Raw genomic sequence first — 16506 nt, forward strand, 5'->3', positions numbered from 1 at the left:
CAAAAGGGTGGGGCAGAGAAGTCTGTGCTCTTGCTGCTGACTGGAAGATTAACCAAGGAGGTAGAAAAAGCAAGCAAGCTGGGCCTGTTGAGTGGCTGGTCAGCTGAGAAGGTGAGGGAGGGGCGCAGCAGTACTTGCGCCGCCGTCTTTACAAGCTGGGATGAACTGGTTCGTGCCCATCTCTACATCAGATACATCACCTTAGCCATCTTTCTAAGTATCTTTTAAGTCTGGTCAGTATTCTTTTCTTCCTGTTGCTAGTACAGAGCAGTGAGGATAAGGTGCAACCCTCCCTAAACCTAGTAGGACACTCTCTTCTCAGTGAACCTGCTAAAGATTGCACTGTCAGTCACTACAACTACAGTTCCTTTCATCATCTTGCTTTATGTGAAGCAGAAATCACAGAAGTTAGATGACGGATGGACTACCATTAAAGAATGTGACTCTGCATTATGGGATTCAGTTCAGAGGTTCTCAGTTTCTTTTCACCCTTGATTTACCAAACCAAACTGAACTTGAACATGTTGAGTCCCCAAAGCATTTTAATTACACCTTAGAATTTTTTTCTTTTCCAGAGTATAATCTCCCATCAGCGTAGCTAACAGATTGAGAAACCTGAGAGCTGTTTCTTGAAAAGGAATTTTTCATACTCTGTCGGTGAAAGAAATGAGCAATGTGCCCTTTGGATTTTTTTGGAATTCAACTCCCAGAAGGCTTTACTGCCTTGCTTCATGGCCTAACTTCCTGTTCAAAAGAGAGGCTCCCCGGCACTTGCAGGGAGACTCTTTTTTTGAACAGGAAGCTAGGCTGTGAAGACTTTCAGATAGGCCTTTCTCTAGGTAAGCCACATTTAGATGTCTGTGGGTCTGTAAGGTGGAACTCCTACAATGCCAAATGCCTTGCGGTGCAGTGGTTAAACTGCAGTACAGTGGTGCCTCACATAGCGATCGCTCCGTATAGCAACGAAATCGCTTTGCGATGGACTTTTTGCCATTGCAAAAGCGATTGTTTTGCGATGGTCCCTATGGGGGAAATTCGCTTTGCGATGATCGCAGGGAAGCAATCATGCAAAGCCCCCATTTTCGGCCAGCTGATCGGCGGTTTCAAAATGGCCACCGGGTAAACAAAATGGCCGCCCGCTGTTTTCAGGAATGGATACCTCACTTTAGAGGCACCGAAAATGGTGGCGCTATGGAGGATCTTCACTTAAAGGTGAGTTTTTAGCCCATAGGAACGCATTAATCGCGTTTTAATGTGTTTCTCTGGGATTTTTATTTTTGCTTAGCAATGTTATCGCTTAGCAGCAATTTTTTCTGCACGGATTAACATCGCTAAGCGAGGCCCCACTGTACTGCAACCAAGACTCTACTCACAATCTGAATCTGCTCCTAATGGGCTCAGGTAGTTGATTCAAGATTGACTTAGCCTTCCATCCTTCAGAGGTCAGTAAACTGAGTACCCAGCTCATGTGTGTCTGTGAGAGAGATGTGTAACCTGTATAATTATGTTGTAATCCCCTCAAAGAGTGCTTTAAGTGCTATGGGGCAGAATATACATAGCATGCTTTATCATCAGCTGATCCCTCTTTCTCTCTTTCCTATCTCTGCTTCCCCTCTAAAATGGAACCTGAGGTGGCTCACAATAGAGCTGCAATAAACCCCTCAAAACAAATAAGACACCAGTGTTTGATTATGAAAATACAGTTTAATGAAAATGGAATTCAAAGATATATCAAGTAAAGAAAAGAAACTTGTCACCTCAAAAACTTGTCAATTGGCATATCCATTCTTGAAGTAAGATGGCTGCCCGAAGGACAAGCCATCTTAACCTACAAGGTATTCTAGAATGTCAGGACAGCCACCAAGAGTCCCCAACAACAACAACATTTGTAAAAGAAGCATATAACAGTGAAATAAGGGCTGCCACTAATCAATACTATGTGTCTGTCTTTCTGTCTCTGTGTGTACATGTGTGCTCTATTTGTGATATTCTCCATCACAATTTTTTGCTGGCCTGCTATCTAAAAAATTCATAGACAACATATGGCTAAGTAGCGGTGGAGAATAACACAAACAGAGCAGGGAATCTAGCCACTCAGATAACAGTGGGGCTCTGAATTACCTTTGGGTTTTAGTTGGAAGTTGTTGAATCTACAGTGGTGCCTCGCATTATGATGTTAATTTGTTCCAGCGAAATCGCTGTAGAATGAAAACATCGTAAAGCGATTTTTAAAAGCCCATAGAAACGCATTAAAACCTGATTAATGTGTTCCTATGGGCTTGAAACTCACCGGCCAGCGAAGATCCTCCATAGCGCGGCCATTTTCCCTGCCCGTGCAGCAAGGAATCCGTCCCAGAAAACAGCGGGTGGCCATTTTTTTTTAACCAGGCGGCCATTTTGAAACCGCTGATCAGCTGTGTGAAAATTGTCATTTTGCGATAATCAGTTAGTGAAGCAGGGAACCGATCATCGCAAAGCGAAAAAAACCCATAGGAAACATCATTTTGCAATCACTTTTGCGATCGCAAAAACTTCGGCGTTATGCGATTTTGTTGTAAAACTAAGCGCTCGTCTTGCGAGGCACCACTGTACTTTAGAATAAAGCTCAGCACCCTTGAAAGCGCCTTTGAACTTGGGCTAAAATTCAGAGTGGATTCCTTGCTCCACTAGCATGGGAGCCAGCAACTTACCCTAGCTAACTAAGGGCAGGATCTACCACTAGAGAAAGGCATTTTACTACCACTCAAGCCAACTGTGCTACATCTTCCACAAAACACTAGATCATACCACACTTTGGCTTCTGTTGTGGGTTTTTGTTTGTTTGTTATTTTGCTTATTGCTGCACCTATATTTAATATCAACCTTGACAGATCTAAGGAATGCCATGGAACTCAGTGCTTCTGCTCTAGACCAACACAGGGGCTGTGTGGTTCCCTTAAACACAATGCATGGACAGCTTGTGAGACACCTGCAAAACAGTTGTCTGTCAAGACAGAAATCAGCAATTGATTTTGCTTTCCTGGAGGAGAAACTCAAGAACATGGCACCTCTAGTTGCTTCTCCCTGCATTGATCCATCGCCATGTTGGAATTTAAGTAAATACACTTTGTATAGGTTATAACACCTGGCCAGGGTGAATGGTGACCTTTTCTGCCTTCCCCACCTTTCCTACGTTCTAAAGCAGGGGTCCCCAACCTTGAGCCTCCAGATGTTCATGGGCTTCAACTCCCAGAAATCCTGGGCAGCAGAGGTGGTGGTGAAGGCTTCTGGGAGTTGTCATCCAAAAACATCTGGAGGCCAAGGTTGGGGGCCGCTGTTCTAAAGGACTTGTAAGCTTGCTTTTTTCCTTTTATAACATTTGGGTGGTCTAACAAAGAGATTACCCAGCTCTAAACTGTTATTTCACTTTTGAACTGCATGTCGATGCCTCTTTTCTACTTTTTTGTTTGTTTGTTTTTGATGTTGCAGAACACTGTCAAAGAAACAAGGAGACCATCCTGAGATGGTCTACGGGACTTACCGATGTACACAGGAGAGTAGTTGGACTTGACGTTCTCATCCAGATAAGTCACCCCCAGGGTATAAAGTGGTGTTGCTCCGATCCCATGAAGGAACTGTCCAAGCATGAAGACGAAACGGTAATTAGAGAGACTAGAGACGCTTTCCGAGCACCTCATGGTCTGATTGGAAGCACACATGCCGGTCTCCTCTGAGAAATGTACGTCATATTGGCTAGTGGTGAACTGGGGCAATGCAAAGACGATGGACCCAATCCCCATGATCAACACCCCCCAGCCAAGCCACCGCGGTTTATGCCCGTTCCCCCCAAAATAGCTAACAAATGTCAAGCAGACGCAGGCGGCAATGTCATAGGAGCTGGCGATCAGCCCGCTCTCATAGCTCCGCAGGTCAAATCGCCGCTCTATCGAGGTGATGACCGTATTAATAAAACCGTTCACTGTCATCCCTTGTAGGAAAGAAGCCACACAGAGAAAGAACAAGACTCCTCGGGGTGTGTTGAAAAATTGTAAACAGTTGGGAGTGAAGCCACCCCACCCACACACGAGAGGCTCTCCTTCAGAGGAGACATATTTAAGGCCTGCATTGAACTGGCTGTCATTTTCAGATTCTGCATCACAGAGGGGTTTCACGCAAGAGTCCGAAGGGCTGTTTGCGTTGGAGTAAAAGGTGCCATTGCTGAGCGGGGTGTTGCAGGATTCCTTAGGGCTGGGAGTATCAAAGGTAAGGCTTATATCCACAGGGTCGGATGTGCTAGAAAAAATAAGATTCTGGGTACACTTGAAGCCATTTTCTGCCACTAAGTTGTGAGGCATTTCCACGAGAGAAGGAACCAACTGCTGTTTTACTTTCTCTTTCCCTTCTTCTCCAAGGTTGGTTTTGATCCTTGTCACAAAAGGCGGAGCTTTTCACTTTCAGACCTGGAGAACAGGTGGCAACTTCAGGAATAAGGAGATGGTCAAAGGAGGGAACCTGACCCACTTCATTCTGCGAAAATAACAATAAGGAGCATTAGTGAATCAGACATGGCATTTATTCTATTGCATTTTCTTCTTGGTTTTTCTCCAAAAGAGTTCAGGGCCCTGTACCTTTTCCCCCACCCCATCCTCCAAGAAGGTGGGATATTTGTGGGTACTATCCGTACATTGGTTTTATACAAATTGCAAAACTTGAGCAAACTGGAGAACTTGAGCAAGTTGGTAAGAACGGTTGTTTTTCTCCATCATGTTTTCAAAACCTGAAGCACTGGATGGGTTGCTTCCATCTTGTCAACACTCAAGTCGTCTTTCTGTATTTGCTCTCTCTTCATGTGTGTGTGTGTCTTTGTGTGTGTGAGCACATGCACATGTATAACCTCTGTTTCTAAATGAACTGAACTTTAGGTTCATGCCACAAATGCCCCTAGGGCATTTTGTGTAAAAACAACAACAACTAAACAGGAGGGGGGTTCCATGTCTTACTCTTGCACAGGAGGTGAGGGATCTTGTGGAATTTGAAAAATCCTCTTGTTGTGTCAAGATGGCTTCAGTCAACGAGAATGAAGAATTTAGCGAGCATTATTTCCGTCCCTAACATTGACTGCCAGGAGAAATCAGAATTTAGCAAAGTAACTTTTTGGATTACAACTCCCAAGAAATGTTTGCAAATTGTCAATTACAAATTGCAAATTACAAATACACAACATTTGGCTCTGTAGCCAAATGCCTAAGTCACTGAGCAATCTATCTGTGGCAGAACATCCAACATGGGCTCCTCCCCTTCCTTAATTTAAAAGCCTTTTGTCACAGGCTTAAAATAAAGTGCAGACAGCCCCCACCCATCCAATAGGGGTTCAGTGTGCAAGTCTCCCTATACCAATCCTCTCACTGAATCGCCAACCCAATTCTCCCAGAGCAAGAAATTAAACTACTTACTGTGACAACCCCAGACCTACTGGGATATGTCACACAGTTACACTAAGCTGCCACCAACCATTCCCTGTAAGAAGTCACACAGACCAGGGATGGATTTTTAAACAATAAAAAGAATAAGGTTTATTTAAATACACGCAGGGAAAAATAAACAATCAGGTGAATAGATAAAGTAACGTGGCTTATTCTCACTCATACAAGCATACAGTTTGGTTCACACAGAACCCTTAACTTGAAGCACAGACCCTGAACCTATCAGTTCTGGCTAACCAACAGACACCTGAACCTATCAGGTTGGTACTCTGACACACAGAAGTACCCTGTCTGACACACAGACTCCCACAACAGCTTCTTCTTCCCAGCTGCTGCTTCGTCACATCCCAGTGTCTCACAGTATCTCCCAGTGTCTCTCCAGTGTGTGTCTTCACCACACAGGCTTCACATTTATATACAGTACAGCCCCTCCTCCTGATGTCCCGCCTTCCACTCCCCATAGGATGGAACTTTCCCTCCAAACCCATGACAGACAGGTAACATCAGTGCTGTATGTAACACCTCCCCTCTTTATAAGTTGTTTTGTAGGGGGAAAGCTAAGGTGCTTTTCACCAAAAAACAACCTGTATAAAATACACAACAACAGTTATACATACCATATTATACTTACTCATACTTACATTCTAAGTTAAACATTTCAATTAGGCATTTAAACATTTACCATATACCTTACATCAATTTACCTTTATTCATACAAACCAATTCAAAAACCAGGTACATTTAACTTTTGTCATCATTATATACACATAGTCCATGTTCTTTCGCCGTCTTCATTCTTCAGGTCTTCTTGATAAGGCGTCAGCAACACAGTTCACTGACCCTCTGACCACCTTCACTTCAAAGTCATAGTCCTGTAGGTTTAAAGCCCACCTCATAAGTTTGCTATTGTGGGTTTTCATTGTCTTTAACCATTGCAGTGGTGAATGGTCAGTACACAGAATAAAATGTCTTCCCCAGATGTAAGGCTTGGCCTTCTGGATCGCGTAGACTATGGCCAAACACTCCTTCTCCACGGTTGCCAAATGTCTCTCACCTTTTTGAAGTTTCCTACTCAGGTAGGACACTGGATGCTGGTCACCATTCTCATCCTCCTGGCACAGAACTGCTCCTACCCCGCTGTTAGACGCATCGGTGTAGATGATGAACTCCCGGTCGAAGTCTGGAGCACGCAGGACAGGATAGTTGATTAACGCCTCCTTCAACCTCTGGAACGCCGCCTCACAGTCGCTGGTCCACGGGATGCGGTCATCAGCCTTCTTCCTCGTCAGATCGGTCAGCGGAGCCGCAATCTCGCTAAACCTCGGGATGAACTTTCTGTAGTAGCCCACCAACCCAAGAAATGATTTGACTTTTTTCTTGGTGTTGGGTCTAGGCCAATCACGAACAGCTTCTATTTTGGCCTCCAGGGGTTTTATCATTCCTCCCCCTACCATGTGACCCAAGTATTTTATTTCTGGGCTACCCAGCTGACACTTGCTGGCCTTTACTGTTAGCCCTGCTGCACTTAACCTCTGCAGCACTATCTCCAGGTGTATCAGGTGATCTTCCCAGGTATTACTGAAGATCCCTATGTCGTCAATGTAGGCCACTGTAAAGTCACTGAGCCCTGCCAAGGTCTGGTCCATCAGCCTTTGGAATGTGGCTGGTGCATTTCTGAGACCAAAGCTCAGGACTCGAAACTCATAGAGACCAAAAGGGCTGCAAAAGGCAGTCTTTTCTTGATCCCTGGGATCAATTCTTAATTGCCAATATCCCTTTACCAGGTCCAATGATGAGATGAACCGACAACCCCCTATGGTTTCAATCAGGTTGTCTAGCCTGGGCATTGGGTAGGCATCAGGAGTGGTTACACGGTTTAATTTCCTGTAATCGACACAAAACCTAATGCTCCCATCAGGCTTGTCCACAAGGACTATCGGAGAGGACCAAGGACTAGAAGAGGGGACGATTATGTTCTCCCTAAGCATCTCGTCCAGCTCCTTCCGCATCTTGTCCCTATAGGGTCCCGTTACTCGGTATGGGGATACTGCCTGCGGGGGTGCATCCCCTGTGTGGATCCGATGCATCACTCCCTTCACTATCCCCGGCTTGTTGGAAAACACCTGTTGATATTTACTAAGCAGCATTTTTAGTTCTTGCTGCTGGTCTTGGGTGAGTGCAGGACTGATCTTTACCTCCTCTGGGTTGTATTTTACTTCCCCTCTACCCTCCCAGAAGGGTAATTCCGCTTCCTCACTCTCAGCTGCTTTTATCGCGAATAAAACCCTCTGTTCCCCTCTGTAGTAGAGTTTTAGGGCATTCACATGAACCACCCTCCTTGCTTGGTTCTCCTCCTGCTCTATTAGGTAGTTCAGGTCTGACATCTTGGAAATGACCCTATATGGTCCTGCCCATTTGAGCTGCAGTTTATTCTCTCTGCAGGGCCTAAGCCAAAGCACTTCCTCCCCTGGGTCAAAGTGCCTCTCTCTAGCTTTGTGGTCATACCATGTTTTCTGTCTGACCTTCTGAGCTTGCAGGTTTTCTGCTGCCAGCTCTAGATTTCTCCTTAGGTCATTCATCAAGGTGTCTATGTATGTCACAACGTCTTGTGGGTCATCCTGGGTGATCTGCTCCCAATTTTGTTTGATCAAATCAAGGGGCCCTTTCACCCTTCTCCCAAATAAAAGTTCAAACGGACTAAACCCGGTACTGGCTTGTGGCACTGATCGATAAGCAAACAAAAGGGATTGCAGCTTCTGGTCCCAATTGTTTGGATTCTCTGCCAAGTAAGCCCTAATCATGCGCATTAGAGTCCCATTGAACTTCTCAGTTAATCCATTACTTTCAGGATGATAGGCAGTGGTTTCCTTGTGCTTTATTCCACAGATTTGCCATAAGCGTTTCATGAGCTTTGATGTGAACGATGCGCCCAAATCTGTGATTATCTCTGAGGCAAATCCCATCCTGGACATATACCCCACCAAAGCATCGGCCACTGTGTTAGTTTCAATGTTAGTCAAGGGTATGGCTTCAGGATACCTTGTGGCATGGTCCACAATTGTTAGAATGAACCTGTTCCCCCTCTTTGTGGCCTTGGGCAAAGGTCCCACAATATCCACCCCTATGCATTTGAACGGAGTGTCAATCACAGGCAAAGGGCACAACTTTGCTTTGGTCCTATCGCGGCTATTCCCCTGCCTTTGACACACATCACATTGTTTACAGAACTCCCTGATCTGCTTCCCTATGTCAGGCCAGTAAAAATTCTGTGTGATTCTCTGCTGTGTTTTGTTCACCCCTAAGTGTGCAGCAAACATGTCAGAGTGCCCCCTTTGTAAGATCATGGGGCGATACTTTTCAGGTACCACTAGCTGACTTCTGATCCCATCTCCCCCTTTTGAGATATTCCTCAGGGTCTCTCTATACAAAATCCCCTTTTTCTCCAGAAATCTCACTGGGGTTTCAGGTGTTAGCTGGGCGTCAGTCACCTGTTCAAAACACTTTTGGAGAGTGGCGTCTGCCTTTTGCTCCTGTCCAAATCTGCTGTCCGTGGTTAAGGTTTCCACCACAGCTTCTGAACTCCCCTCTGCTTCCGTCTCTGGCTCATCATTACCCCCCTGAACTGTCCCTGTGGTGGCTTGTGAGCGTGTAATCACTAGCACCCGTTTCACATGTTCAGCCAGGTCATTTCCCACGAGCACGGCTGCTGGCAGAGTCGATGAAATCGCTAGCCGCCAATCTCCCCTCCAGCCTTGAAAGTTGACAGGTACCTCTGCTACTGGCAGAGAGATTACCTGCCCCTCAATCCCTGCCACCTTTATGCTCTCATTTGGGATTATAAACTCCCTAGGGATGATATCTGGATGGCACAGGGTTACCTGGGAACAAGTGTCCCGCAGCCCCCTATACTGACGGTCAAGTATTCCTACGTCCACCCCGGCTGTCTCAAACAACTGAGAATCTGTTTTTACCAGCAAGCAGCGCTTTACCTCCACAAGAGGACCATTTTCCTCAGCCTGATCAGCAGAGGTAGCTGTTCCAGACTGAGTAGCCATGGCAACAGGCTCCCTCAGTGACACTGAGCCTTGCTCTTTCTGGACACAGAACACAGCTTTTGACTTGGTTCCACTAGACTCCTGAGGCACCATTCCTTTTAGCTGCTTTAATTTCTGACACTCTGAGATTAAATGACCCTTTCCCTGACAGAAATAACATTTTCTGGTGTATTTTGATTCTCTCTCATCTTGTTTTGGTTTTCCCTCCAAAATCTGAGGTCTTGGTTTCATGTCTGAGGGCTTCCCTTCACCATGGGCCCCTCCCCCTTGCTGGCTTTTCCCTGGTCCCTGAGAGTACTTGCTGTAGGTTTCTTTGGGTTTACCTACAGATTTCCCCTCACCCAAGGGCTTTCTTATTTGGGAAATAAAATCTGCGATCTCTGAGGCTTCTGCCACAGACCTCGGTTTCCTTTCCCTCACCTGGAATTTCAATTCCCCATGCAGGACTGAATAGAACTGTTCCAGTGCTATCAAGTCTTTAAGCTGTTCATAGGTCTCTGTTCCCTCCTGCGATAGCCATTTCTCAAGCAGCCTCACCAATTGGGCCCCCACTTGGGTAAAAGTCTGTTCTGGTTTTTTGGTGAGGGACCTGAATCTTTGTCTCAGCTGCTCCGCATTTATCCCATGTCTGGCAAACACCAGTTTTTTAAACTCTGCAAAATCTTTCATCAGTTCCTCAGGCATTTCGGCATAGACCTCAGCCAGGCTACCACTGATTAAAGATCGCATGATGGTCATCTTCTCAGTTTCCCTCACTGAGAAGTCCACAAACGCTCTTTCCACTAAGGAAAAGAACACCTCGGGACAATCTCCCTTGTGGTACACAGGGAATTTCTTCAGGTCAGCTTTAGACAGTTGGCCTCCCTCAGAATCCCTATTGTTATTATTGTTCTGGTTCATCAGTTCCAGTTTTCTTAATTCAAACGCCATCCTTTTTTTTTCCAGAGCAATTTTCTCTCTCTCCATTCTTTCTTCCCTCTCCATTCTCTCTCTCTCTAACCTTTCTTCTCTTTCCCTTTCCTCCATTTCAAATTGCCTCATCCTCAGTTCACGCTGTTGGGCTATGAGCAATTTTCTAAGTTCTGGGTTCTGCTCTCCTGTGCTGTCACCCTGCACTGAGCCAAATTCATCCTCAGAACCTTGGTCAATCTGGGGGTCTTTCACTTCACTCATTTCGGCCATCTGGCTTCGAGTCAAGGGCATAATCCCCCCTCAGAACAGGCTGCTTTAAAAGTCAAGCCTCAAAATAAAACGACCACTTTTTTTCTTCTTGCCTCAGAACCAGCCTTCTCTAGGCTGCTGTTCTTCAGCACTAATTTGCAACAGTATCGAGTCAGAGCCTACCCCCCTCTGCTGGGCCTCTCAGCTGGCAGGCTAGATCACTGTTACTACGCAGTTTTGCCTCAGCTTTTTCCCGCCAAAACTAGGCTGCCTCAGAGCACCTTAATCTAAGTCTCCCCAGTTGGCACGTTCTTCTACTAGCGCACCTCCCCGTGAGGTACACCTAGAAGATTACCTACGCGCCTCAGACTGTCCCTGACTAGACCCCCCTTGCTCTGGGCACACTTGCCAAGGCTTTGCTGGACCACTGGACAACTGGACCAGTCGTATCCCACACGCTGGACACCAATCAATGTGACAACCCCAGACCTACTGGGATATGTCACACAGTTACACTAAGCTGCCACCAACCATTCCCTGTAAGAAGTCACACAGACCAGGGATGGATTTTTAAACAATAAAAAGAATAAGGTTTATTTAAATACACGCAGGGAAAAATAAACAATCAGGTGAATAGATAAAGTAACGTGGCTTATTCTCACTCATACAAGCATACAGTTTGGTTCACACAGAACCCTTAACTTGAAGCACAGACCCTGAACCTATCAGTTCTGGCTAACCAACAGACACCTGAACCTATCAGGTTGGTACTCTGACACACAGAAGTACCCTGTCTGACACACAGACTCCCACAACAGCTTCTTCTTCCCAGCTGCTGCTTCGTCACATCCCAGTGTCTCACAGTATCTCCCAGTGTCTCTCCAGTGTGTGTCTTCACCACACAGGCTTCACATTTATATACAGTACAGCCCCTCCTCCTGATGTCCCGCCTTCCACTCCCCATAGGATGGAACTTTCCCTCCAAACCCATGACAGACAGGTAACATCAGTGCTGTATGTAACACTTACAACTATCATAGTTAGTTATTAATTAGTTACATTTGGGACGATTATTAAAATAACTACGAATAACAAAATTGCTTTTAGGAGTAACAAATGACACCTAATTTATTTCAATGTAAGAACGGCAGGGTAGCTCAGTAGTTTAAGGCATCTGACTGCAGAGCCAGAGGTTGGGAATTCAATTCCCTGCTGTGCGTCCTTGGCAGAGGTTGATCCGTAGGGTCCCTTCCAGCTCTGCAAGTTACTTTCAAATGTTATTTTGAAAGGCATTTTAGAGATATTTGGACAGGAACTTGATAGATTTTCTTCCATTCTTGCATCAGCCCTAACTGGAAAAGCAAAGCAAAGCAAAGTGTGCTGCTTATACACTGCCCGATAGTGCTTAAAGCACTCTCTGGGTAACCATTCTTTAGTTTTGGCTTTTAAAAAAATCCATAGTGCAGTATCAGAATTGGCCACAAGTGGGTACCAGAGAGTATTTCTCTGTGTTTTTTTATCTGGTTGGTTAGGGTGACAAGATGGAGTGGTCATAACAACATGAAACCATCTATTTCTTTTCTGACCAGATCAATGATCATGGCAGCCTGACCAGCAGGAGGTAAAGAGAAAGGCAGCTAGTTCCTTTTAGAATGGTCCAAGTTTTGATGCTCAATCCCACATCACGATCATTGGTAAGCAATGTATGTTTTACTCATCCTGTTATCTCTGACCCATGGATGGAAATAACAGGGGCTTCCAGTTTACCCTCCTCCATTCAGACCAATGGGTTCTGTGGATTGTGGCTTTACCACATAAGGCTTGCTCAAGACTATTGTTGTTTCAGAACTTTCTGAATGGCTCCTGGTCATTTTGCAGAGTTACAGTTCTGAAAAAGTAACACTGAAGTGACTTGATGGTGGCATCTAGAAACTCTCTTGACTAAACATGGTGTGAATTCAGCGGGTGGGATTAGATTATTTCTCCAGGGGCCTTAAAACAAGGAGCACTTGTGCATTATCACTCTCGAATTGGCCTTCTCAGCCACACTAGACGCTGTTCCAAGTCCTCCATACAGAGCACGTTACCATAGTTTCTCGAGACTTATCATAAAATATGGCAGTGATTGGCATCATATATGAAAGAAACGTCACTGATTGTTTCTTTCAAGTGTTTTGATACTACAATGGATTTAATTATATTTTAATATATTTTAATATTGCAATGTTACTAATATTGATTTTAAATTATGCCAGAAGCTGCTGAAGGTTTGAAGAAACAGATGGACAGACAGATAGAGGCAATTAGCAATCAGAGGCAGATTGTGGTTGTATTTTTCTATAAACATTACCTCCCATTCCCACATGTATAAGAATATCTATGCGCTGAGACATTACTCCGTGCATCTCAAGAAATGGGCTGAAGTCCTCGAAAATGTAAGCTAAATATGACTTGCTAATCCTTCTGGTGCTAGAAGATTCTAGAAAATTTTTCACCGTTTACCAAAAAGGACTACAGACTAACATATCTCACCCTCCGGAAATGATCGGTATAGGTGACTAAGAAAAAAAATAGAACTGTTATGCAAACTAACTCATATCATTTTAATAAGGTGGTTTCTATAATTCTCCTTTGAAATAGGTCACACTAACCCTGTGGGGAAAGATTTAGTACAAGGACACTGTATGCCGAATTCCTGCTCCCCCGACCCGAAAAAGGACGGAACAAATGTGGAGTGGAAGGAAACAATGTTTCATGGAAAAGCCAACACAAAATGAACTGCCTAGCTCTCATGGCTGAAAAAAAGACTAGTTCATATCATAGGCACAGGACAATATATCCCGTAACAGTAGCAATTCTGTACATAATGGTGGTTGTAAAGATTTTTATGGGACTTTTTCAGAACAAAGAGCCCCGTCTTCTTTTGCCATGCTGTCTAACAGCTTTGATTAATGAAAAGTTGTTAGTATTTTGAAAGTGAATTGTGCAAAGAACCTTTATGTGTGTATGTGTGTGTGTGCGCGTGCACGCTCCACCAAGTTAATTCCAATTACAGTGACCCTTTCCGAGGTTTTCCAGGTACAGAATACTCAGGAGTGGTTGACCGTTCCCTTCTTCCAAGGACACTTCTAGGACTGTGCAGCTTGCTCAAGGCCACACAAGCTGGCTTTTCACCCTGGAGGCCTTGTGAGGAATCAAATTCCCAACTTCTGGCTCTGCAGCCCAGATTCCTATCCCACTGAGCTATCCATCCAGCCCACAAAGAACATAGATAGTACAGTGGTGCCTCGCTTAACGAGCGCACTGTATAACGACGAAATCGCATAGTGATCCGTTTTTTCGGATCGCTAATGCGATCGCTCAACGTTTTTCCAATAGGGGAAAATTCGCTTTGCGAAGACTGGTAAGCGTTTCGCTTACCTATCTTCACAAAACGAACCCCGAGAATCAGCTGTTCGGCAGCCAAAATGGCCGCCGGAAGCGCGGAAATGGCCCAAAATGGCCGCGCGCAGCGTTTTCGCGCCCTCGTTAAGCGAGGCGAGGGCGCGAAAATGGCTGCCGGCCATTAAGAAGCATCGGTGAACGGTGAGTATTTGGCCCATTTGGAACGCATTAAACCATGTTTAATGCATTCCAATGGAAATCCCTGCCCTGTTCAATGATGCTTCAGCATAGCGAAGGTTAATCCGGAACGGATTAACCTCGCTATGCGAGGCACCACTGTATTTAAAATGGCTCGCGGTTAAGGGATGTGGTGGTGCTGCGGGTTAAACCGCAGAAGCCTCTGTGCTGCAAGGTCAGAAGACCTGCAGTCATAAGATCAAATCCACACGTCGGAGTGAGCTCCCGTCGCTTGTCCCAGCTCCCGCCAACCTAGCGGTTTGAAAGCATGCAAAATGCGAGTAGATAAATAGGTACCACCACGGTGGGAAGGATATGGCATTCTGTGTCTAGTTCCACTGGCCACATGACCACAGAGGATTGTCTTTGGACAAACGCTAGCTCTATGGGTTGGAAACGGAGATGAGCACCGCGCCCTAGAGTCGAACACGACTGGACAGATTGTCAAGGGGAACCTTTACCTTTACCTAAGATGGCTCATGATACCCTGTTAAGTAGACTTATTATAGAAATATTTTTTAGAGCAATGGTTCCCAATCTTAGGTCCCCAGATGTTCTCCTACAGCACCCCAGTCAACACAGCTTAGTGTGGGAGGTCTGCTTAAAGCCTGGGAAAGTTACTTTTAGAACAACAACCCCCAGATTTCATCTTTATTCCTGGCCATTTTATCTGAGGGCTTCTAGCCATTACACTCCAAAAAAAAGAGTAACTTTTCTAAACTTTGGGTGTAGGGCTTTTGGTTGACTACATGAACAGCAACTCTCAACCCTCCTCCTGTCCTGAAAGGTTGCCCAAGCCCAACTGAAAGGGTGAAGGGTAAACCTAAAAGCCAACCAGATGGTGTGCAAAGACAGTTAAACCCTGAAAACAACTTAAATAATTTTAAAAGACTTTGCTTCCAACCTCTAGCCACACTAGAAAAGCCAGCAAAGGCTCAGTTGTCACGTGTCATGATGATGGGATATGTAGTCAGAGAAATGTAAGATGGAGTCAGACAGGTTCTTTGTGAAGATGATTGGAGAGACATTGAAATGTGTTTTTCTAAGTACTTTGAGAATGTTTTTCTGAAGATCGGTACTGCATGGTTCAAGTTAGGGCTGAAGGTGGAATCAAGAGGCCCGTGGAAGACTCAACATTCTGAGCTAATTGGAGAAGAGATAAAACACCTGGACTTTCATAGGAATTAAAGGGAGGAGTTACCGAATATAGAAAATGGACGATGGGTTATGTGGGAAAGGTTCAGTTAAGGCTTGTTTTGGGATTCAATTCCATAATGATGGGAGAGAAAGGAACTTGATTGAGAGAGGGTGTAAGTAAAGAGAAAGAAGTAGGTGGGGCTAGCCCACTGTAGCCCACCTTAGTAGTGTTTATTATTTTAATGGGAAATAGTTATTTTATTTAACTGTAATAATCTCTGAATATGTTCTTTATGCTAAAGCTTAAGCAATATAAACTGATTCTATGGAACTCCATTTTTCTAATAAAAATTAATTATAAAAATTCTTACGAAAGGACTGGTCTCTTAAGCAGCAGAGTCTGGCTAAATCCAGGAGGTGGAGAGAGCCACAAACTAGCTATCTTTAAAAGTCCTACCAAACTGAGCTGTTGTGAGTTCTAAAGAATCACAAAGCCCATGTGTCTGTACTCACAAAGTACTGGTTAAAAATAAAGTGTTCTTTTAAGGTCAGACTTGTTCAAGGGGCTCACGCTATGCACTTGGGACTTGCCCCAGCGCAAAGGTGGTAGGTAAGTGGCCGGTCGAACTCTCTGACCGAGTGCTAAGCGCTTCTTAGGGAGACTTGAGCAACACAATGGTGTAATCTGTAAAGTTTTTAGCATCCAAACCAATGGTTTCAGAAGCGATATGACACAGCTTTTCAACAGATTATCTTTTTAATCAGTGTAACAAGTCACAGGGCCAATTAAAAAGTGTTCTGTGAAGATTCAGCTGCAACGACTCAGAAGGATGCATGTTATGACTTAGCTGCCAAATGGCATGTAAAATAATCCTGTTTCCCAAGGCAAAGCTCGCTGGCAAGTAATCTTTTCTTTCACTCTCACTGGCTTTGTGATTTTGATAAGGAATTACTATAGCAAATGAGCTTCCCTTTTTATCTTGTGTTTCGTTGGAGGCAGGAATGACTTCTGTGAGATTAGTTCCTGCTGGTTCATAATACTGCATACCATGTTTCCCCAAAATAAGACA

General features: G+C 44.7%; 1 protein-coding gene across 1 annotated transcript in view; it reads right to left on the minus strand.

Annotated features, from left to right (window-relative positions):
* Positions 1 to 16506, minus strand: part of SLCO4A1 (solute carrier organic anion transporter family member 4A1) — an 82816-nt gene that overhangs the window by 36512 nt on the left and 29798 nt on the right. The window contains exon 2 of the mRNA XM_020804629.3: positions 3521 to 4506. Coding sequence (XP_020660288.2) covers positions 3521 to 4334 — 814 coding nt within the window. The 5' untranslated portion in view covers positions 4335 to 4506. The remainder of the gene's footprint in view (positions 1 to 3520; positions 4507 to 16506) is intronic.

Source organism: Pogona vitticeps, chromosome 4 (genome assembly GCF_051106095.1).
Source record: "Pogona vitticeps strain Pit_001003342236 chromosome 4, PviZW2.1, whole genome shotgun sequence".
Lineage (NCBI taxonomy): Eukaryota > Metazoa > Chordata > Lepidosauria > Squamata > Agamidae > Pogona > Pogona vitticeps.